The sequence below is a fragment of the Vipera berus genome (assembly GCF_964194415.1).
Source record: "Vipera berus genome assembly, chromosome: 3".
In the NCBI taxonomy this organism is placed as follows: Eukaryota; Metazoa; Chordata; class Lepidosauria; order Squamata; family Viperidae; genus Vipera; species Vipera berus.
This window is the reverse complement of record NC_138204.1, coordinates 114,735,849-114,760,654: the sequence shown is the minus strand read 5'-3', so window position 1 is coordinate 114,760,654 and position 24,806 is coordinate 114,735,849. Positions and strand designations below refer to the sequence as shown.

Genomic DNA, 24,806 nt, shown 5'->3' with positions numbered 1-24,806 from the left:
CTGTAGGATTACTTCCGGCGGGTGTAACCTGGCGGGGTGGAGTGCTGCCTACAGGCAGTTTCCGGCACCAGTGGGAACTGTGGGAATGATTGCGGCTGTAGCCGTCGGGAAGGTCCTTCGTTCCTCCCACCCCCGACCACATACTATACAGAGCCCCTGCCGATACATGGCATTTCCTTGCAACGGCTTCTGGCCTCGCCGCCGCTGAAATTCAGAATAAGCTCCCTCTTCCACCGGGGAGGTCAGTTTCCAGGGTTGGCAATGCCTGTGGTTAGAGGAGGCTGTGAAAGAATCAGTGGGGAGAAGAGATGGGGCGAGACCTTGGGCTGAAGGGCATGCGGAAGAGTAACACTAGAAACACCCAGCAAAATTAAATCAGGTCCACCTATTCTACATTTCCTTCCCTTCCCCCCCCCCCCCAATACGTACCGGGCAGCTGCCTGTCTTCAAGGTAGCTCAAGCGGGGTCAGGAGATCTCTAAAATGTTTTAAGTTTCTTAAATAAAGCGTGGAGTTGGTCACCTTAAGGAAAACAGTATTGCTTGTACCCCTGGATAGGAAATCTCTGCTTAGCGTCTCTAATTAGCTATCATCAAATAAGAGTTTCATGCTTGTGCCTTCACCAAGCATGTGAAGATAATGGCCACACCCCATATCTTGTTGAAGGTCTTGTTGCGGGGATGGAAGAAGTGAATGGACTTCCAGTGAAGTTGAAGGGGGTTCATACAATGAGGGAATACTGGACAGGTGTCTACCTTACTGGTGAAGGATTGTCGGGGAGGGAATGAGAAAGTTATTGCATGAACAATATCTGGCAGAGAGGTTTCCAACTGTCATAACGGGTCTCTTGGATCAAAAGCAGGCTTTGAAAAGGTTTCATTTGGAGTTGGTAAATATCATTTGCCGCCTTTATCAACTGTCCAGTCTGTTACGTTCACTAATTTACATAGCCCTTGTATGTGCTTTGCTGTCTGAAACTTAAGAAAACCTTTAGCATCTTTTGGAAGTGTTCTGTGGTATCAACGATGGGTTTTTTAGAGGAACCATTTCACATTCTTTGCAATTTATTTTTAGGCATCTGGATGATAAAGTCACCAGCCTTGCTGTTCTCAGTGGATAAAATGAGTTGAAGGCAAGGATTACTGATTAATAGGATTGTGTTGTACCTCTATTTTATCACAGGGTGAGTAACTTGCTTTTTTCATTTCAAATTTATTCATATAATAACAAATGTTTGTTTTGTATGTAGGAATAAGTATACATTTTTATTTTAGAATACAGTGCTAAAGTTTGGACGGTTGTTTATGCAGTCCAATGTATGTTAATCAGATTAAATTATGCTTGTATAAGATAAAGCTAGAACTAAACTATAGATTTAGTATGGTTGTATAAAACTGGCAGAATTTTGAAAAGGAAATGAATAGGTGAAAATTGTTAACAATCTTTTACTTATCTTAGAATTTATTTTGTGATGCATAATCTGATCACTTCTTAAATACATAACAAACTATTTTACTTGCCTTTTTGTTACATAGTTTTGTTTTTATTCTTTGTCCAGGGCCAGCAATAATTTAAAGTCTTCTCTTTGCAGTGCATGGACACAAAACCAATGCGCAGGTAATTAAAATAATTAAGTAGATTGAATTGTGGCATACTATATTATGATTTACAATCAGTGTCTAGAATCTAGATAATGTCTGAGCTATTAGACCAGGTATGTGAAACTTGTGACGTCATGTGACGTCACACGACGTATCGTGACTTTTTCCTCATTGCCGGCAATAGGGTGGGTGCGGTTTTGGTGTGACACATCCAGCCTGTGAGCCGGCAGTTTGACATGCCTGTATTAGACAATAGTAGTTTAAAGCTTTCCATTTGTCCTTTTTTCCTCTGAGAACAGTGGTCCACTACAGTGTTGTTGTTTTTAAAATCCCATTTATATCCCGCCCTTCTCCGAAGACTCAGGGCGGCTTACAGTCTAAGCACAAATCAAATGTGCTTAGCAATAGCCTTCATTCTATGTATATGCCTGCTTATTAGGGCTTTCGCCCCCCCCAAGCAGCATTATTACAAAGTCAGCTTATTGCCTCCAACAATCTGGGTCCTCATTTTACCTACCTCGGAAGGATGGAAGGCTGAGTCAACCTTGAGCCTGGTGGGATGCAAACCTGCAATAATTGCAGGCAGCTGGTGTTACTTAAGGAGGCATTAGCCCACTGCTCCACCAAGGCTCTTGGTGTCACTGCCTTTTGGAAAGATAGACTCTGATGCATTAGTGAGTGATCTACAACCTCTCATGGCTTCTGAATAACAGCTGTGAGCTTCTGTCACAGTTGGTCATGCCTTACGAGACTTCTGAAGTATCATGAAGTTGCATATCCCCATTTAAATGCTTCAGTGCATCCTCTATAAATTTAAATGTTGCATCTGTATCATTTCAGTAGTTGGCAGCATTTGGTCAGTCTTGTTTGGTCTTGGAACCTAACAAGTTAGGCCTGGTTAATACTCAGATGGGAGATCATCTGGGAATTCCTGGACTGTAAACTAGACTGGGAACTAAAGTGCTGTAAAAATACAATGGTAAATCATTCTTGTACTGGGAAATATCCATGAAGTCTTACATTTGCTTTATTGGTTTGTCTTTACTAATTCCTACCTAGGTTCTGCATAATAATTTATTTGACTTACAACTATTTACTTGCCTTTCACGTACAGTAATAATCACCATCATTTAATTAGTAATCTGATCTAAGTAGTTACTGAGGTTAAAACGTGAATATGCAACAGCTATCTAAAATAGCATAATGGATAAGATATAGAAAACATATTTAAATAAAGCTTGCCTGATTTACCTTCTGGTTTGCTGGATGGCTGATTCCACAAGATTTTTCTTAAAACAACTTTGTCTTCTGATATCAGAGATACCAGGTGTCAGGGTCACACACTGAACAAAGCTGCAAAATATTTGGCTTTGGGACGCATGTAAACATTGCCACTATGTATTGTTCAGCAAACCATGGATACATCTTGACTTGTTTTTTGCACCCATGTCTTTTTATATTGTGATTTATATAGGGAGTTCAGGAAAAATTTACTTCTCCTTTTGCAGAAAATTTAGGGAGCCCACTAAAATTGTGGCATCTTTCTGCTTGAGGAAGGATACTCATTTTACTAGTTTCTTTTTTTGGACCATTTTACAAATTCAAACATCCCATGGATCCACTTTGGTTTTATATTGTTTCCTACTGTTTTTCTAAGTTTAGGTGTCATAAACAGTCTTTTTAAAATCAAATTCTACTTTTTTCAAATTATAAACATACAAGTCAGAAAACAAATATTATAACTGAAATCTAAGCAGCATCCCCCAAAGAGCAGTTTATCATCTGCTCAATTTGATGATGATAACTCAAGCACTTTTTGACATATTAGATATATTGTAGAACAGGGGTCTCCAATCCCCAGTCCGTGGACTGGCACCGAGCCACGGCATGCCAGAAACCAGACCGCACAAACAAGCAAAGCCCCATCCGCAGTATATGAAACCATGCCCCCCCCCCAGGTCCGCAGAAAAACCTCTCTCAATGGAACCAGTCCCTGGTGCTCAAAAGGTTGGGGACCTCTGCTGTAGAACATAATGGTTGAACAAATTGTCTGTGTGTCCTGTTGAAATCAGTGTATCTTATTTTCAAGTAATTCTACAAATATACAAATATTGGAAATAATGTGAAATAACCATAAAACAATCTCCAGATTCTTTCCTGTTGCATTGGATTCTATGTTAAAAACCAAGGAAATTGAATAATTAAAATATACTTCTCTTCCTAATTATAAATATTTTTTTTGGAATTTGAATGTCTTGAAAAAAAACTTGAAATGTAGCATTAGAAGGGTTTTTTTTTAAAAAAAGAAGAGAATTCTAACTCAAAGAGTTTGTAATTTCTGTTTGGCCTTTCAATGTTTTCACATAGCTTTGGTTATTTGAATTCTGCAAGAAAATCTGGCATTACATCCATTTTATTCTGAATATTTTCTTAGAAGTTTGTTCAGTCCAAAGCTTATATTTCCTTATTAAAATATTTTCAGCTATAACAGGTTCACTTTCCCTTTTAATAGAGGTATATAAATAGCTACACTACTGTTTTTTCACTGTTGAATTATTTCTATCAAAAACCTATCAAGATGAAGTTTCTTATGACACTTTTCTTTCTTTCTCTCTTTCTGGTGTAATAAATGCTTGTCCACTTTATATTTTTGGTGTACTGTTTTCTGTCCAGTGGTCTCACTGCTTTGTTCCTTTATTAGGTGTACCAGTAATCGAGCAGGTGAAACCGGAATGGATGTAACAAGCCGTTGCACTCTTGGAGATCCCAACAAACTACCAGAAGGAGTGCCACAACCTGCTCGCATGCCTTACATCTCGGACAAGCACCCTCGCCAAACATTGGAAGTTATCAATTTATTGCGTAAGCACCGGGAGCTGTGTGATGTGGTGCTGGTTGTGGGGGCCAAAAAGATCTATGCCCATCGAGTCATCCTATCGGCCTGCAGCCCCTACTTCCGAGCTATGTTCACAGGAGAACTTGCAGAGAGCCGGCAGACTGAGGTGGTGATCAGAGACATTGATGAAAGGGCCATGGAACTGCTTATTGACTTTGCATATACTTCCCAAATTACGGTAGAAGAAGGCAATGTTCAGACCTTACTGCCAGCTGCTTGCCTTCTCCAACTAGCTGAGATCCAAGAAGCCTGCTGTGAGTTTCTGAAAAGACAGTTGGATCCTTCCAATTGCCTTGGCATCCGAGCGTTTGCCGATACTCATTCTTGCCGTGAACTTCTTAGAATTGCTGATAAATTCACTCAGCATAATTTTCAAGAGGTGAGTAGCTCTGTAATTAAAATCTGGTCAATATATGCATTGGAAGTAAGTGGCAAGATGAACTCTACCACAGTAAGTGAAGGTTCATTGTTTTTGAACATTCCTCAGCATTAAAAGAAAAGAAAACAAAATCAACTTCCCTCCAATTAAAAGTTTTGTCTAGCAAAAATAGATGTGAGCTAGAATCCTTAATCTATAATACAATTGTATTACTTTATTATGGATGAATACTGACATTTGCTTTCTTCATATATTTCAAAATATTTAGCTATATATTTGTTGAAATTGATTAATGTTGGAACTTTTTTACTTTAATTGAAAGGAGATGTGGTAAGTGCTCCAAATGAGTATTACATATAGGGCTTGATGTCTTTGTATCATAATTTTTTTATCTAAATTGTACTGTATTATTCTGCACAGACCAAACCTTAAAACTACACACATCTTGCAACTCTAAAATGTTTTGAGCAGAACAAATGTATTTTGACTGAGAACAGTTATAGATTTTTAGTTTGAGGGAGTTCCTTAATTTTTATTAACTTGAGAACGAGAGTTATGTAGGATTACAGTTAATAGGGTGCTATACTGACAGTACAGAAGAAAATACTTGCTAAAATATTGTATTTTGATGGAATTTAATAGTACTGTATTACTAAGTGAAAATAATATTCTTTGAACGATAATTTTAAAATCATAAGGAAACAACCCAGAACATTGCTCTGGGCCCATTTGTAGCTGAATTTCAGCATTGGTAGTTGTTATCTTATGACTTTTTATACTATTTCATAACTCTAACAAAGTCATTTCTGTTAATTGATTATTAATTAATCATCAGAGAAGAGCAACAAAGATGATTAGGGGACTGGAGGCTAAAACATATAAGGAACAGCTGCTGGAATTGGGTGTGTCTAGTTTAATGAAGAGAAGGACGAGCGGGGACATGATAGCAGTGTTCCAATATCTCAGGGGCTGCCACAAAGAAGAGGGAGTCAAGCTATTCTCCAAAGCGCCCGAAGGCAGGACAAGAAGCAATGGGTGGAAACTAATCAAGGAGAGAAGAAACCTAGAACTAAGGAGAAACTTCCTAACAGTTAGATCAATTAACCAGTGGAACAACCTGCCTCCAGAAGCTGTGAATGCTTCAACAGTGGAAGTTTTTAAGAAGAGACTGGACAGCCGTTTGTCCAAAATGATATAGGGTTTCCTGCCTGAGCAGGGGGTTGGACTAAATTACCTCAAAGGTCCCTTCCAACTTGTTATTATTATTGTTATTTCATAACTTGAGCATGGATTACTTTTCAGTTTGTTTCTTATACATAGTTAAATGCAGCTTAATATGTGGCGATCTATGAAGTGAATAATGGAAATATTCATAATCTTCATAAACAAATTCATCTTCCTGTTTAGATTAATTCATTTGGAAAAGATTATATACATGTATAAAATACAGATATAATGAAATTGTGACCCTGCAAGTCTGAATTGTTTTCAAACTGTCATGGGCTACATTTTGATTCATGAGTGGCAGGTTCACCACTTTTACAAGTCATAGTGTTCAAATTAAACATTCTTTTTGTTTCAACTCTTTGATGTCTTATATGAGAAAAAGAGATACTTGAATAAAATTTTAACAGATTTTTTAGAATAAACTGATTTGAAATCTATAACTTGCTCAGTAAAGAATAGAACTTTATAAAAAGAATTGAATCATGGAATGTAAAGGAAGGGATCTTGGAGATAATCTTGTCCAGTGCAGGAATTTGCTATCTTGGCACTCCCGACAAATGATCATCCAGCCTCTGTTGAAACAACTCCAATGGATGATATTTTGCTGCCACAGCTGCAGAAAAAGCTATCAATTACTGTAGGTTTTATATTATTTATTTAAGATGTTTACATATTACCCTTCACCAAAAGATCCTATAACGTTCACAATTACTAATTAGAATACATTGTATTATTTGATAAACTATTAATCCCATGGAATTTCTGTGTTACAAGATCAGCTGGGTCATTTAAAATAAAATAAGGATTTCCCCATTTGCTTAATGCATTCAGTTTTTGGAAGAGGAGCAAGGTGATCTCAATCTTCTCAGTAAAATTCCAGATATGGTTTTATTATTAAAACTATTATATTTCTTATGTTAAGTGATTTCATCCTACCTGCCTGGGAACCTGGGTATTACATTATGTAAAGTTCTGTATAGTTGTTATATTTTGTGCTGCTGCTTCCCAAAAGCAGTCCAAAAAAAGAGATTTCAGAAAGCTCCTTCAATTGACCCAATTCCAGTGGGACAAGATATTTTGTTTCTTGGTTCTGTATGTTATAGTTTTATGGATTCTCTTCTATCTTTGGGAATAACTGTTTTCCACTGAGGGCCTGGAGGGAATGCATATGTACATATTTGCAGCTTGTCAGGAGCTTGTATTTCGCACCACTTTAGTGCTTGGCAGCTTTTGCAGTCTGAGTCCCTCTGAGGTGCACAGGCCCTGTGTGTATATTTAGAGAAAGCAAATGAAAAGGAAGTAGGATAAAGTGAGTCCATCTTATAACCCTGAGGCACTCTGACAGAAACCAAGATCAAAAGGTTTTTTTTTTACATTTGCTTACAATACATAGGGTAATTTTGCTTTAGACTCTCTGTACTTTGTCCATATTACAAATGTAACTGCTTTATTGAAATGATTTATTCTCTGAATAGCATTTTCGATTGTCATTATTTCCTGATTACAAATGGAGAAACTGAGAAGTATGAGGACAACTCTATAAAGGCCACTCTTAACCCATAGGTGGCAAATATATTTACATTAATGCTTCTGGAATCAAAGCAAAAGATTCTGCATAATGACCCATTTGATTTTGAACTTAGATAATTTATATTAATGGTTTAATATAAATATTTCTTATATAAAATTTATCATGTGTAAAAATGGTGCCTTAGATATATTATTTATTTATTTATTTATTTATTTATTTATTTATTTATTTATTTATTTATTTATTTTATTAAACTTATATACCGCCCTTCTCCCGTAGGACTCAGGGCGGTTCACAAGGTTTTTTAAAACAGTGCAACAAATTACATAGATTAAAAACAATTAAAATAATTGAACTAACCTTGAAACTAAAAACCCCAATAACAATTAAGATACAATTAGAACCCCAGTTAATATTCTCAGTCCAGGCCAGAAATTATGAAATGCCTAAGCTGAAATATGCAAAAGCAAAAGATGCTAAAATGCTTTTTTCAACAGAACTTCTCCATTTCCAAATGGCTCTGCTTACTTTAAAATTTTATTTCACTATAGGTGATGGAAAGTGAAGAATTCATGTTGCTTCCTGCTAATCAGCTTATTGACATCATTTCCAGTGATGAACTGAATGTCCGGAGCGAAGAACAAGTATTCAATGCAGTAATGGCTTGGGTCAAATACAGCATTCAAGAAAGGCGCCCGCAGCTTCCTCAGGTACGGCCCAAAAACATTTTTTGTTCTGAACCAGCCCTCTTCTCGCAACCCCTATTCAAAAGAAGAGACTGGAAAGCGTCCAAGGCTAAAAGGCTTCTGCCAAGATTTAATTACGCAGTTAACAAAAACACTAGAGCTTGTCTTCTCAAGCGGAAAAGTTGCTTTCAGCAACCAGCCCCTCCCCAAACACTCCTTTTATAGAGAGCTCAGGGCGTGGTCTCCCTGTGCCTCCTCCCGAGGAGTCCTGCAGCCTTTCTTTGTTTGTTCCTGCTTGACTGCCTCCTGCGTCGGGCGTCCTTGAACAGGGCCAGCTGTGGGTCATCTTCCTCCGCACTCTCGGGCTCACGCAGCTGAGAAGAGGTCCCCGGCTGAGGACTCTGCAAAGCCTCCAAACCATCATCAGCCGGTTCGTTTCCCTCCTCCAAACCATCATCAGCCGGTTCGTTTCCCTCCTCCCCCTCAGAGTCATCCGATACATCAGAGCCGGCTGTCGGACCCACAGGCTGGCCCTGAGTCACAACATTTTTTTACATGATTGCACATATGCAAATATGCTATTTTGCAGGATATACCTTTCTTTATTACTTATTTACAGTGTATTATTTGTTAATATGAAAAAAAAGAATTGGTTGTTTGAAAATGTATCAGAATGTGAAATGGTAGCTCATTCAGCCCTATTCTGTATGAAGTGATACCCAAAGCTCTGAGTCCACACTTAATCATTGGAACTTGCTAGGTCCCTTGGAGTAGTATAGCATCGTATTTTTAATCCATTGTTCTTGATTGACAGGTTTTGCAACATGTCCGCTTGCCACTGCTTAGTCCAAAGTTCTTGGTGGGCACAGTTGGCTCTGATCCCCTCATTAAAAGTGATGAAGAATGTAGGTAAGACTTAACTAATGAGAAATATCCTACAGTTCTTCTTAATATAAAATTGTGAAGTTGCTGTATTAATAGTTATTATGTCAGTCTATAGCACTCTTTATGGTAGAGGACAGGAAGGCCTGGAGGAACATTGTCCATGGGGTCGCGATTGGTCAGACACGACTTTGCAGCTAACAACAACATAGCACTCTTTAATATATCTTCTTTCTTAAGACTTGCTTATTAGAAAACCATGTTTAACTTCGACATCTTCTATCAACAAATACATATGTAGACCAAAATAGGCATTTTTTGTACCCTGAGAAGATCAGTTAAAATTGGCATGGTCTTGGTTTTTCTTCAAGAAAATTAACATTTTCAGACAGTAAATGTTAAAAAGGAAACTTTTCGAAATGTAAAGCTAGAAAAATACTCAGCTGGCAAAGTGCAGCGCTTCAACTTTCAATATAAAGCAATACCATCTATATTAACAATTATATTTCAGATTATCTGTACTTATTTTTCCTTGGGCTGTATTTTAATTTACTTGTAGGGATTTAGTAGATGAAGCTAAGAACTACCTGCTGTTGCCCCAAGAACGACCATTGATGCAGGGTCCTAGAACTCGACCACGCAAACCCATCCGTTGTGGAGAGGTACTCTTTGCGGGTATGCATAAATGTCCATAGTTCTTACCATTTTTGTCAGTTGTAAAGAGTCTTTGCTTTTTTAGATCCCAGGAAATCTTTGTGTTTTTCTTACTTGGGGAAAAATATAAAACTATGTGTCCTACAAAATGCAGGTTCCTCAGCCAGAAATTTGAAAGTAGGATAAATAAGAGGAAAAGAATAGCCAAAGAAGTTGTAGTAACAAAAGTAAAAGTGACCTGGCTGTGTCTATAGAGATTCTCAGTCATCCAGGTATGGTTGTCCCAAAGGTGCTTTTTCACAAGGCAACTGAACTTCCTTGTTTTTCTTTGAAGATTTATTTATTTTTTGTTTTATTTTAATTCCATTTATATCCCGCCCTTCTCCGAAGACTCAGGGCGGCTTACAAGCTTAGCAGTAGCCTTCATTCTATGTATATGCCTGCTTATTAGGGCTTTCATACACCCCCCCAAGCGGCATTATTACAAAGTCAGCTTAATTGCCCCCAACAATCTGGGTCCTCATTTTACCTACCTCGGAAGGATGGAAGGCTGAGTCAACCTTGAGCCTGGTGGGATGCGAACCTGCACTAATTGCAGGCAGCTGGTGTTACTTAAGGAGGCATTAGCCCACTGCTCCACCAAGGCTCTTACTTTCACTTCTCATCCAAGAAGCTTCTGTGCGGTGAGGAATGGAAGGATTTATACTCTTTGCAGACAGCTGGTCATCTGCATTCTTTTAGCAAGTTGTTTAGCAAGCCCCCTGGAGGCTTACCTGTGGCGTCAGGGTCACCTAAGTAGTGCAAATGGGTGTGGAGCCTTCTTGGCAGTGTTGAAAGTACCGTGTTGTAGACTGGTGATAGATGATGTCGTATCCCTCCCCCTCTGTTGAGAGAGGGCCGTTCAATTTTCACATAGATGGCCTCTTTGACCCCTCTTTCAAACCAGCAGCCCTCTGTCCAAAATGTGGACTTTACTGTCTTCACAGAAATTCCATCCACTCACTGGTATAGGTTTGTGGATGATACTTGGATCAAGATCAAAATACAGGAATTGGAAGCATTCACCAAACATCAACTTGGTGGACAGATACGTCAAATTTACATGTGAAAATGCTAAGGAAAATAGTCTAGCCTTCCTGGACTATGCACTACACATTAAGGAAGATAGAAGCTTTAACACAGAGATCAATATTTACATTTTGATTCTCACCACCCACTGGAGCACAAAATGGGAGTTATCCGAACCCTTCATCACCGAGCTAAAGGTCTGCCTACCAGCAAAGCTGGAAAAGAAAAGAACTAAAACACATCAACGAAGCCCTCAGAACTTGTGGCTATCCCAAGTGGGCCCTCATCAAATCTCAAAAAAGATCCAGCAGGAGCTCCTCCATAACAGACAAAGAAGAAAACAATAAACGAAGCAACGTAGTCGTTCCATACGTTGCAGGAATATGAGAAAAGCTCAGGAGGATCTTCAGCCAACACAACATATTTGCACACTTCAAACGCAAGAATACTCTAAGGCAGAAGTTTGTCCACCCCAAGGATAAAGCACCCAGACACAAACTGAGCAACATGGTATATACAGTACAATGCAATGAGCCATGTGCAGACCTGTACATTGGGGAAACAAAACAACAACTTCACAAACGTACGGCACAGCATAGGAGAACAAACCCATCAGGACAAGATTCAGCAGTCCATCTGCATTTAAAAAGCAAAGGCCATTCTTTCGAAGACAGCAAAGTCCACATTTTGGACAGAGAGGATTGCTGGTTTGAAAGAGGGTCAAAGGCCATCTACCATGTTACCCCAAAAGTTAAACCCAATCTTATATTATTTTTGCCTACAAAAGAGGCATTAGGTCTTATTTTCGGGGGTGTCATATTTTTTGTGACGCCTGCCTTCCCTCGCGAGGGGGGTGAGTAAGGGCAAAAGGCTCACACGAACAGAAAAAGATCTCACAAGAAGTTGGAAGGTCTGACTGAACTTTTTTTAGTCCCACAAACTCCGTTTCCCTGCAGCAGGAGAGAAACGTGCCAGAGCTGGAAAGCAGGTTAGTGAAGATTATTTTTTGCTTTCAGGAAGAGGGAGGAGCTGGGCGGTGGTGCACCAAACTCTACAGCAGCACCGGGAGAAGCGGCAGGAAGCGGGGTCGCCATTTCTAGAAGGGAGAAGGGAGACGTGGGGCGATGCAGGGCAGCAAGCAAGTGCTTTTCTCTGCTCTGCATCACTGCGCAGAGTCGCTCCGCTCCCTGTTCTCTCCAGTGGCGGCAACAGAGGGCTGGTGGAGAGAGGCGGTGGGGGACGCTTGAGCTGCTGGTCATAGCGCAAGCCACGGGAGAGTTGGCGGCAGAGGAGAAGGCGGCTGCCAGGCAGTTGATCTGTGAAGAAAGCCTCTCCAGCGGCACACAGCAGTAGCGGAGCCTTTTGTCCTCATTCCCCCCCGGCTCCAAAACGGCGGAGGGGGATCGGGCTTACCCTGTCCATCCTCCATAGCATGGCAGTCCGGCTTGGGAGGGGAGTGAAAGGGAAGGTTGCCGAGCAAGGAATGGCCTGGCTGAGGGGCCCCTGAAGGAACGGGGTGCGCAGCGCATGGGGCAGTTCCACCCCTTCTCCCACCTGCCTCCCCTTGTGTCAGTGGCGCAATGTGGTGCGGAGCCTCCTGCCCCATTGTGGCAGTGAGGTGGGCTGGGTCCTAACTAGGGCTTATTTTTGGAGGTAGGGTTTACATTAGGCCCACCCCCAAAAATCAGGGTAGGTCTTTTTGGGGGGTGGGGCTTATTTTCAGGGGAACACAGTACGTCAAAATTGAACAGCCGTCTCTCAACAGAGGGGGAGGGATACGACATCATCTATTTCCAGTCTACAACACAGTCCTTTCAACAGTTCCAAGAAGGCTCCACACCCATTTGGTGACCCTGTCGACACAGATAAGCCTCCAGGGGCATCAATGACTCGTTAAAAGAATGCAGATGACCAGCCGTCTGCAAAGAGTATAAATCCTTCCATTCTCCACCATCCAGTCAGAGCTGAGGAAGCTTCCTGGATGAGAAGCAAAACGTCTTGAAAATTCAGTTGCCTCCTGAAAAAGCACCTTTGGAATGACCTAATGTGCTACTTTGAAATCCTGCAATAAAAGAAAGCATAAGACAGAATAGTAGATAGAACTGATCCATTTTGGAGTACACATTATTTGCTGCACGTGGATTCCTGCACTGTAGTTAATGTACCTTTTTTATTTTCTTACATATACTCATGCACATAACTTCTTACAGCCCTATAGAGAAATGAGGATCTTCTTGTGTTTCGTAATGCAGAGGTCACAGAGGAATCTCCCCTGGTTCCACAGGTGAGGTTGGCTGGGAGGAAGAGCCACCTAGTCCTGGTAAACAGGCAGGAATTTATCAGTGGACAGAAACACACCACAGTCATATACAGTTAACATACACAGTGTATAACAATTGCCACCCTTTTGACCTCCTGGTTACTTTTGCACTAATATCTAAGGATGTTGGCTCACAAGTCCTCACTGCCCATTACTTGTTCCTGTATAGTCAGATGGAGGGAATCCACAGTCACCGTTCAGAATCATAACTTACTCAAATTCCCACCAGCAGAGTCCTGGACTTTTTTTTTAATCCCATTTATATCCCGCCCTCCTCCAAAGACTCAGGGCGGCTTACAATTTAAGAAGCACAAATCAATGTGCTTAGCAATAGCCTTCATTCTATGTATATGCCTGCTTATTAGGGCTTTTGCCCCCTCCCAACCGGCATTATTACAAAGTCAGCTAATTGCCCCCAACAATCTGGGTCCTCATTTTACCTACCTCAGAAGGATGGAAGGCTGAGTCAACCTTGAGCCTGGTGGGACTCGAACCTGCACTAATTGCAGGCAGCTGGTGTTACTTAAGGAGGCATTAGCCCACTGCTCCACCAAGGCTCCTGCTGAGTCCTCAAGACAGGTTTTCTCTGCTACTGAAACTCCAAAGAAATATCTCCAAACAGCTTTAGAATTGGTGAGGATAAAGGGCAAAGGCAAAGACCGTAAGTCTACAAAAATGGCGGAGGCATGCCAAATGCAGACTTCTCCACCCTCCTGACCTTCCAGCCCTGTCAAGTACGCCAGGCTGTTGTGGGGAAAGTGCCCACTTAAGTAAGGAATCAAAAGTATTTGGCAGGTGGATGCAGCAAAATATCTCTTTATCTGTATCCACCTTTATTTTGTGCAAATAACAAGGTGGTGAACGTATCTGACACACCTTTCTCCTCCTTTTCCTACAACTCTGCGAGATGGGTTGGGCTGAGAGAACGGCTGGCCCAAAGTCACCTAGGTGGCTTTCAGGGCTAAGACAGGACTTTGAACTCATGGTCTCCTACTTTCTCTCCATTTTGTTTTTTCTAAGGAGCCTTCACGCCTGCCTTGTCATCCGATACTTTACTAGCATTCTCTGAATTGTACCAGCTATTGCACATCACGCCAAAGATAACGGTCTTTGTTTCTGTTACCTGTCTTTTTCTCCTCCAGAGTCATCAGACAGCTGCAGTTGGCCGGCTGGGTGTTAATATGCACTTTAGAAGCGTGTGTGTGCGCGCGCATTTGTGTTTGTTTATGTGTATGTATGCATAGGTATAAAATATTATCTGACTCCATACTCCATACTCCATACTCCATTGTCTTAATACTTCTGCCATTCGTAAAGGTAAAGGTAAAGGTTCCCCCGCACATGCGTGCTAGTCGTTTCCGACTCTAGGGGCCGGTGCTCATCTCCGTTTCAAAGCCGAAGAGCCAGCGCTTGTCCAAGGACGTCTCCGTGGTCATGTGGCCGGCATGACTGGACGTCAAAGGCCCACGGAACGCTGTTACCTTCCCACCGTAGTGGTCCCTATTTTTCTACTTGCATTTTTTACGTGCTTTCGAACTGCTAGGTTGGCAGAAGCTGGGACGAGTAATGGGCGCTCACTCTGCCATTCTACTGTCCCCCCAATTTTATTTTCTCAGTGGGTGGCTGGTGCAGTGGAGATGCAATTTCCAGTGTTGAGCGCTATGATCCTCAAACCAATGAGTGGCGGATGGTGGCTTCCATGAGCAAAAGACGATGTGGTGTTGGAGTTAGTGTCTTGGATGATCTTCTTTATGCAGTAGGAGGACATGATGGCTCTTCCTACCTAAACAGTGTAGAAAGGTAAGTTCTTATCACACAAAATATGAGCCCTTCAGTATGTTCTTGCTAACATTATGGCAATGATTGATTTTGTGTAAGAGAGAAATAAATAAATCATTTATTTAACAAACACGCAAGATATGTATCCTAAATCATAGTATCCAAGACTTGGGAACAGTGACACTGTGTTGTGGTTTTATTCCTTTACCCAGAGTCAGTTAGTGTTGGAGGGGAGATAAAGCCCAAGCTCTTGTTTTGTAAGGGGGTCCTCAGGACTCAACTCTCAAAATTTCTACTTACTGTCTACATGAGACCATTGGGTGAGTTTATCTAGTTGCATGGGTTTGGCTCTCACCATCATGTGGATAATGAGAAGGAAGGACTTACTGGAGAAGAGCCTAATGTTGGGAAAGATGGAGGGCAAGAGAAGAAGGGGACGACAGAGAATGAGGTGGCTGGATGGAGTCACTGAAGGAGCTTAAATGGACTCCAGAAGATGGTAGAGGACAGGAAGGCCTGGAGGAACGTTGTCCATGGGGTCGCGATGGGTCGGACATGACTTTGCAGCTAACAACAATTATGTGGATAATACCAGTTGTGTATCACACCCCCAGGCCAAAGAAGTGGAGTCCAGGTCTTGGCATCTGGAGACTTAAAGTCTGGATAAAAGGTTCAGTCTCAGCCATAGGAAGACTTTTTAAGATCGTCATGCTAATTATTAATTATATTCCAATATATTAATGCAGTGTAAAAATTATCTTCACGTGGCTTTTGTATTATTATTAAAATGACAAGATTTTTCTTTCCTTTCAAAAAAATTATACAGTTAGTCTACATACGACCACAAATGAGCCCAAAATGTGTGTTGCTAAGGCAGTTGTTAAGTGAATTTTGCCCCATTTTAGGACTTTTCTGGCCACAATTGTTAAGTGAATCATTGTGGTTAAGTTAGTAACATGGGTGTTAATTGAATCTGGCTTCCCCGTTGAGTTTGCTGATCAGAAGGTCGCAAATGATGATCACATGACCCGGAACATTGCAACCGTCATAAATATTTATTTATTTATTTATTTTATTAAATTTATATACCGCCCTATTCCCGTAGGACTCAGGGCGGTTTACAGGGAGGGTTAAAAACAAACATACAAAAATTAAAATCAGATTAAAAATTAATTAAATCAAGTCCCCAAAATTTAAAAATAAGAAACAATGGCTAAGCAAGTGTTGCAGAATCAGGAGACTCAGACCTGGGAATCAAAAGAAGTTTGTTTTATTTTGCGCGCAAAAGGTTCAGAACAAAAAGCAATGTCAACGTCTGAACACCACCTCATGGAAAAGCAAGTACATATATAGTCTCCTCAAGTAGCAAAACACGGAAATGTAACTTATGAGCTCTGATTGGTTACGTGAGTTCTAGGCCCCCTTCTAGCTCATCCCTAGCCCCCCTTTGCGATGCTAAATTATAGCTAAATACCATGCAACCTTGTCTCTAGCAAAGGTCACAAGTGTCTTGCTAAGCGCCTAAGTTTCCGGCCTTCCATTTGTGGTTTAGCTACAAGCGAGACATATGTGGTTAGCTGTAACTGAACTTTGTGCTGGCCTACAAGGTGTGACCTACAGTTGAACTTGTGGTTTGGCATTCTCCATTTCCTTGTTCTTCTTCTAACTAATACACGCATTTTCTTCATGCCTCACTTTTATGTCCTACCTCACTTTTATGACGTGCAGCATTTTTAGGTATTCTTTGTATCTTTCTTTATGGCCTGCCTCACAAGCATCTGATTTTTGATCAACTTTGATGTTTTCAGTGCCGTGGTAACTTCATGCAGTCACTAAATGAAATGTTATAAGTCAAGGGCTATCTGTATAGGGATTTTAGATCTCTTTGAAAGTAATAATAGGCAGTCTAGGCCCGCTAGAATACCTTCAGACAGGCTGTGCAGTTTCATCTCATGTTGACAAAGGGAACTATGCAAAATCTTGAATGTAATCCCAAAATTTTGCTTTGTAAAACAGTAGAGAACAAGCCAAAGAAACAAATCCAGATCTTGCCACACTAACCTGAAAAAGTAAAATCAGAAAATTGTAACTTGGATCACGTGGGTGATGAGACCCTGCCAATTTGGCAACATCTTTCCTACACACACACACACATACCACATACACATAATGCTTGCTCCCTATAAATACAGCTCTTGCTTAACAAATTTCTCCACCTCTGTAGCTTGGATGAATACAATGCTCAGTTTAAAAATATAAGCAATCCTAAGGATCAATTACAAATTATCATTAAAAGCAGCAGCTTAAATTCAACACATAAGCCAGACCATCTTAAAAATCATGAGCAATCCAGCGAGAATTAAGTAAGTATCAAGTAATGAAAGTTTTCAAAAGAGAAGAAAACAATTTCACCTCCTTTCCTCTCCTCTCCCTCTTCTGGACTGAATCAAAAGTTATTTATTCTGAACAAAAATACTACTCTGAACATAGTTTTGCTTCTAGTCCAGTATTTAATCTCAATACAGGTGAACTCTTTAACAATACAGATGAAAAAGAGAAGTTTCAAGAGGACAATATAGAACTCATAAGAAAAAGAGAACTTTTTACGGTGATTACCTAAAATATATCTTTCTTTTCCAGATATGATCCCAAAACCAATCAGTGGAGCAGCGACGTGGCACCTACCAGCACCTGCAGAACCAGTGTTGGAGTGGCAGTCCTTGGCGGATATCTGTATGCTGTAGGTGGTCAGGATGGTGTTTCCTGTCTCAACATCGTTGAAAGGTATTTTATAAATCAGTTTGGAAAGAAAGAGTTCCTTCTGGGAGATAGCAGAATTACTTTACTGGCAGCGAGATGCTTCTTGTTTCTTTTTGTTTCAGATACGATCCAAAAGAAAACAAATGGACTCGTGTAGCTTCCATGAGCACTAGGCGACTTGGGGTGGCTGTGGCTGTGTTAGGGGGCTTCCTGTATGCTGTTGGAGGCTCTGATGGGACATCACCTCTGAACACAGGTATTTCCCGTAGAAGCTCAATTTACTTTCATCCCTTTGTTGCTCAGGGACACTGAACAATGAAATAATCACTGTTACTGAGAAACAAAATGAGCCTTTTAACACAGCAGGAAAGATTAATTTTTTTTTACCAAGTTGGTATACCATTAATTCTTCATTAAGTAGATCGGTTGTCTCATGTCTGATAGACAGATTTCCAAGATAAATCAGCTGAGAATTTTGATTGAGAGAGATTAACAGTTCCTCAGGATTAAAAAATTCATGTAGGATATGATAAATAGAACCAGTTTTTTAAGTTAGTGTTATCTCCAGATTTGAGAGAGAATATGCACAAGCTGCTTTTTTTTTAACACTCTTCGGTATTGCTTGAAAACATCTGATGGGCTACCAGTATAAACTGAATATTGAATTAGATTAGCCTTTAGTTTGATAATTTCCAATAGCTGCTCTGTTCTGATTATTCTTTGTTAAAGCTGTTGATTGGGGGGCGGGGGAGAGAAGGAAGGGGTGTTAGACTGTGTATTGCTATTGTTAGTTGTCTTTATTGTTTGACCAGTATCATAAAAACTATCCACAGTGGAACGCTACAATCCCCAGGAGAATCGCTGGCATACAATTGCGCCTATGGGCACTCGACGCAAGCACCTCGGGTGTGCCGTGTATCAAGATATGATCTATGCTGTGGGAGGCAGAGATGATACTACCGAACTTAGCAGTGCTGAGCGATATAATCCCAGAACTAACCAGTGGTCTCCTGTAGTAGCTATGACATCACGGCGTAGTGGGGTAAGATCTTTGGTTGGTTGACTGCTATTTCTCCATATCTTCCACGATTAAACTGCCGAGTATTAAGAGACCAATTTAATAGGAGTGCAAAAGTTACAATTCAAAACTTAGAATTTGGAAAAGGAAAAGATAGCACAGTATTGGTAGTCTTCTTTGGAGAAATGTGGGTTTTTTTGTGCATAGACGTTATAGCCGAATGAAGTTAGAACCCCAGCTCCATGTTGATACATACTGTAATAATTATTTATAAAGGATCAGATTACACAGTATAAGAAAGATCATTTTTAATGAAAGATCTTTAGATACTGTATGTTGCAGTATTTGAATGAAACTTAGGCACATAAGCTGATCTGTTCAATGTTACTGTTCCAGATGTTTTACGTGTGCATAAAAATAATTACAGGTAGTCCTCGACCTATGACCATTGGTTGAGCAACCATTCAGAGTTATGGTAGCGCTGAATGAATGGTGGTTATAACCACTTCATGGAGTTCTGGCTGTCCCAGTACCCATGCAGTCATGTGAATGCAGCCTAGGCACTTGACAACTTTTGTATTTTTGAATGGTTGCCAGGTACCCTGCAATCATGCATCACCATTTGCAATCTTCCCTGCCATCTTCTCCAGAAAGTCAATGAGAAAGCCAGCAGGGAAGGTTGCAAGTCACTGGGGTAAGTCTCCCCCACCTGTCTCTCTGCATTTGTGCCATGCCAACTATTTGGGCACCCTTGCAAATCCTCCCCAACCCTTGCTGCACCTCCCTCACACCATTGCATATCCAAGCTGCACCTCCTGTTTTCTGACTATTCCTTGCACACCTCCCCAATCCATGCTTTCGCATATAAAAGGTAAGGTAAAGGTTCCCCCGCACATGCGTGCTAGTCGTTTCCGACTCTATGGGCCGGTGCTCATCTCTGTTTCAAAGCCGAAGAGCCAGCGCTTGTCCGAGGATGTCTCCGTGGTCATGTGGCCGGCATGACTAGACGCCAAAGGCGCACGGAACGCTGTTACCTTCCCACCGTAGCGGTCCCTATTTTTCTACTTGCATTTTGACGTGCTTTCGAACTGCTAGGTTGGCAGAAGCTAGGACGAGTAACAGGCGCTCACTCTGCTACGCGGCACTCGGGATTCGACCCGCCAAACTGCCGACCTTCTGATCGACAAGCTCAGCGTCCTAACCCACTGAGCCACCGCTTTCTCATATACTCTTCTCCAACTATGCCTCTTGCACATCCCTTCGCACCCTCCCCAATCAGTGCTTATTGTGCCCCTTTTTGACTTGCACGCCTCTTGCATATCCCCTTATGCAGCCTGCTTGAGCTGCACCACACCCCTCATGCATCCTTGCACCCTCTCATTTCCTCTCCCACACAGCAGCAACCACTTACCTACTAGCCTGCCAACCTGGAACTTGCAGGTTACTTCCTGCTTTTCCGTTGACTTTGGCTGTGGGAAGCTAGCAAGAAGTTGCCTTGTCTAATGACCATAGGATTCAGTTAACAATTGGCAATAGCACTGCAGGAATTGCCATCACTACAGTTGCAGCGTTTTCCTTTCGGAACACTGAACATCCAAAATTTGTATTGCAGCATTCTTGCTTGTGTAATTAACAGAAATATTTTTATTTTATTATCTACATCCTGCCTTTATTATTTTGATAAACAGCTCAATGCAGCAAATATTACTAATATTTCTTCTTCCTCTTATTTCCCCCACAACAACTCCGCGAAGTGAGTTGGACTGAGAGAGAGAGAGAATGGCTGACCTAACCGTTAGATCAGACTTAACTACTAGACCAGACTTAATTATCTCTTAGGTTGGACTTGCTGTAGTGAACGGACAACTAATGGCTGTGGGAGGCTTTGATGGCACAACATACTTGAAGACTATTGAGGTATTTGATCCCGATGCCAACACATGGAGGTAAACTAACTTTTTGAACAGTGATAAGGAGAGCATAAGTCACACTATTTATTTCAACTTGTTATCTCTCTGATTATATAATCAGCTCTTGAAAATAATGGGTTAGTTCACAAACAAAGTATAATCTATGGCAGGAATCTCCAAACCATTCTGGCTTTGTGAACCAGAGGCAGGAAGTTCCACGCAAGCAGCAGGCACACCTAGCTCCGTTTACAAAAAACCAGCAGGGACATGCGCCTGCTGCTCACACAGATGGAGTTGTGCATGTGACTGCTCATGAAAATGGAGCTTCCCGAGCAAGCGCAAGTCTGCCACTCGCACTAATGGAGCTTCCTGCACAAGCGTGCTTGCCAACCACTTCTGAAGGGGCCATAGCCCAAGGGTTGAGGACCCCGGATCTATGGAGTGCAAGATATATTGATTGATTTCACACACTATACTAAACTATAGATGTCCAGTTCTAAACATGACGGTGCCAAAATACAAAACATGTTGTGACATCGCAACATGAGCTCTGCCGTTTCATACTTGCATACAAGTAATCAAGAAGCAGAATTTGTATCATGATCCCATTTCCAATAATTTATTCCCCCCCCCCTCCAAATTCCTTGTGCATTTAACCAAAGCCAAATAAAACACATTTCTGGTGTGGCGTAATGTCTGTACACTGTGGGTTTAGGGCAAGAGGAATACATATACACATTCAGAATTCATGATCTACGATTTCTGAAATGGAAGCGAGTTTGATTAAAGCAGTGTAAATGTGCAGTTAATACCAGACAAATTCTACAAAGGTAACACATATCTATTATCTTCCAAAGTTATTTATTCTTACATAGAATAGATTATAAGAGAATTATATCGGTAGTGAAATTCAGCTTTTCTTAATCCCCAGCCTGAGCTATTCTGGAATTCTGTTTAGTCTGAAGGCAAAATTGGGTTTTGAATAGAATCCCTTTTAAAAAAAATCCAAATAGAACACGCAGGACATTTAAGAAATGATATGTGATTGAATTTTGCATGTTTGGTAATAGTTTGCTTTTCAAAGAATCTACTGTAGAAAAAAATCTTTTCCAATATGTAATTAGGTTTATAGGATCTACATTAATATGGAATTGCCATGTTTCAAAATTCATAGTACCAGGTGTTAGAATAGCTGGTCACAAAGAATCAAGTTAACGAATAGATGAATAGGGTATAATAATTTCCCAGGGCAAGAATGAACATTCTTTTATCACTTATATCTGTTAACTGTGTTCTTAGAAAATCAGTACAAACTAGATGGCAGCATAACAAAATTAGCTGATGTAAAAGTTAAAACTGAAGAGTAGACCGGAAAGTTTTAAAAAAATAAAATAAAAAAATAAAAATAAAAAGACAATGTTGTCATTTGCCTTATTGCAGATAGGGCATTTGTAGATACTGAAGGTTTTACCTTAAATAAAATGTGCAGAAGGGCCTCAGAGACATACTTTTAACTTGGTATATGCAAGGTACTTTCACTCTAATTTTTAAAATATTCTGCTGATCAAATCACAAAGAAAATCTGAGAACACGCAAGAGATGTTATTAGCTTATTAACTGCCTCTTAGCACATAAAAACATGAGTGTTGCTTTTTTCCCTCTTAGCTTATTCCCAGCTTGTTTTTAGCTTTGCCCAAACTTTTAACTAATTCACAGAGCTGCAAGAAAATAACTTCCTAAAAAAGGAGGAAAGCAAACCTTCAATTCATCAAACATATTGACAACTTACTTTAGTTTTGTTCAACAAACCTTGATTAGTCATGGCTTAACATGTGTTGTAGTCACAATGATATATAGGAAAAATCATTTATGTTTTGATGAATGCATAAGGTGTGGTCAATAATGGATCTTCTAAAACAATAATTTAAAGTTTGCCTGGAGAAACCAAAGCTTATACTAATGTTTTTTTTTCTAATTCAATATGGCATTTCATATGATTTTAACATTTTTACTACTGCAGTTTGTTTCATCCAAATTTTAATTAGTTCATTCATCACAGTAAATGAATAAAATATTAGAATTAAAAAACATAAGTTGTGAAGATGTGATGAAAAACCTCATGAACCACCTTTACAAGCTTGTTCAACTTATAAGCATCATGTAAATTTGCATACATTTAATATAAATTGACTTTGTCTCATTTTCTAATTTAATTATATTTAGGATCCTCAGTTTTAGGCTTTTCAGCAGTCTTATCTCTGATTCTGATACCTTTCGTTATAGAAGAATAAGCATACCATTTCTCCTGCAGGCTGTATGGAGGGATGAACTACCGTCGACTTGGAGGAGGTGTGGGGGTTATCAAAATGACACACTGCGAGTCCCATATATGGTAAAGAGCCAAAAGGAAACATTTCCTTGTTTCCTCATTCCAACTGAAACATTTGTGTTAGGTAACTTAAGAGCCTTTCAAGACTCTAGTAAAATGAGATCACTTATGTTTTCCGCTCTGCCTCTTCCTTTGGAACTGTAGTGGATATTCAAAACATTTGCTTTCTGCTACAATTAAGGAAGAACATGCTACCCTACTGCAGAAAACTCCCTGGGACAGTAATTTCCTTGTCTTTTATCTTCCTATCCTAATATAATCTTTCTGCTGGAACTGGAATCCACTGTTACTCCGAGTATTATCTATGATCCCAGATATATGTGAGTTCTTTCAAAGAGGTGAACCGGTGAGAAGTGACAAGCTGTAAGAGCAATGTTTCTATAAACATCATTTGCCTTGTTCAGACAGTATATAATAATAAAGCCAGATGGCCCTCGGCATCTGCCTTGTTGTAAAGAAAATGGCATACTACCTACTCATTTCAGCAGGATGAGTGATAGATTTTGTTTAAAATGCATTGTACTGAGATTATTGGACACTTTTCTTAAAACTGAGACTCCATTTAATTCATCTCTCTCTCTCTCTCTCTCTCTCTCTCACACACACACACACACACACACACACAGACGCACGCACAGAGCTATTAAATAAGGATATCAGTGTTACTCAGAAAATTGAAACAAGAACAAAGTATTGCAAATTCACGATCTAGTTATTGGAACAAGAAATAGAAATATGGAACTTTTAGCACAATTTATTAGATGGTTTCCAAACAACTAAACAGAACCCAGGTCTACTTTTTTATTTAGTGCCATTAATTTTACTGAAATGAGTGAAAACCTTAGATGCATTTCACTGTTGGCATAGTAGGAACATTTCTCTAATACACAATCACAAATCTGGATTGTAATCTTGCAGTGTGGGTTAAAGGGGAAGAGGAATCCTCAATAATTAATAGGAAATAAAGTAAATTCCCACTTTAGCCTCAGGTACTCTGCTTTAAATGTCTGAATTTCTGGATTCCAAAGTATAAGAAGGCCAGCCTTACTATGCTTCTGAAAGGAGTGATTAGAACATTAGGACTTTCCGTTTAGCTTTTCTTTCCTTAAGATGTCGTTTTATTCTGTTGAGGGGGCCCCAGACCGGTTTATGAAAATTGGATTGTAAAAATATATTTTATTACAACAATGCCACAGCATTGTAGCTGAATCAAATGCAGGATATCTATGTACAGCTTACATCTGAATTGGGTGATAACAATTCTTAATTTGATACAGCCCAGGACACCAACCGGTTCTTGTAATTCCAAAAGCTGCAAAAGAATGAATAAACTGCTTTGATCTTGGTGGATTATATGGATTATGCAACCATTGGGGGGGGGGGGGGAAACAAGTGACACTAAAGTGTCCTTTCAACTTTATGAGAAACAATTTTGTTTATAAACTCAAGCATCTTCATTCAATGTCTATTACATCTATTCATAGATTGGGGTGGGGTGGAGAATCACAAATCAAATTTGGGGAGACATTACTTGAGATGATAAAACTTTTTACCCTAAAGGTTGGCATTCTTGTGTTTACATATTGAACGTTTGCACCTTTATGAAGAAAAAGTATTCTGTAAACCAATTGTTTACATATCATGTATGCTTTTTCTAGCATGTTAACTTGTATAGTGTTATTAAATAAAATCTGTGTGAGTATTCTG

General features: G+C 40.1%; 1 protein-coding gene across 1 annotated transcript; it reads left to right on the top strand.

Annotated features, from left to right (window-relative positions):
• The first annotated feature begins 57 nt into the window (after positions 1-57).
• KLHL20 (kelch like family member 20) lies at positions 58-24,806 on the top strand. The gene is made up of 13 exons (XM_081322687.1): positions 58-241; positions 1,074-1,182; positions 1,558-1,616; positions 4,302-4,875; positions 8,185-8,343; positions 9,134-9,228; positions 9,761-9,876; positions 14,860-15,043; positions 17,663-17,806; positions 17,905-18,038; positions 18,616-18,824; positions 20,640-20,746; positions 23,022-24,806. The coding sequence occupies exons 3-13, from the start codon at positions 1,594-1,596 to the stop codon at positions 23,104-23,106; spliced, it is 1,830 nt and encodes a 609-aa protein (XP_081178813.1). The 5' UTR covers positions 58-241; positions 1,074-1,182; positions 1,558-1,593; the 3' UTR covers positions 23,107-24,806.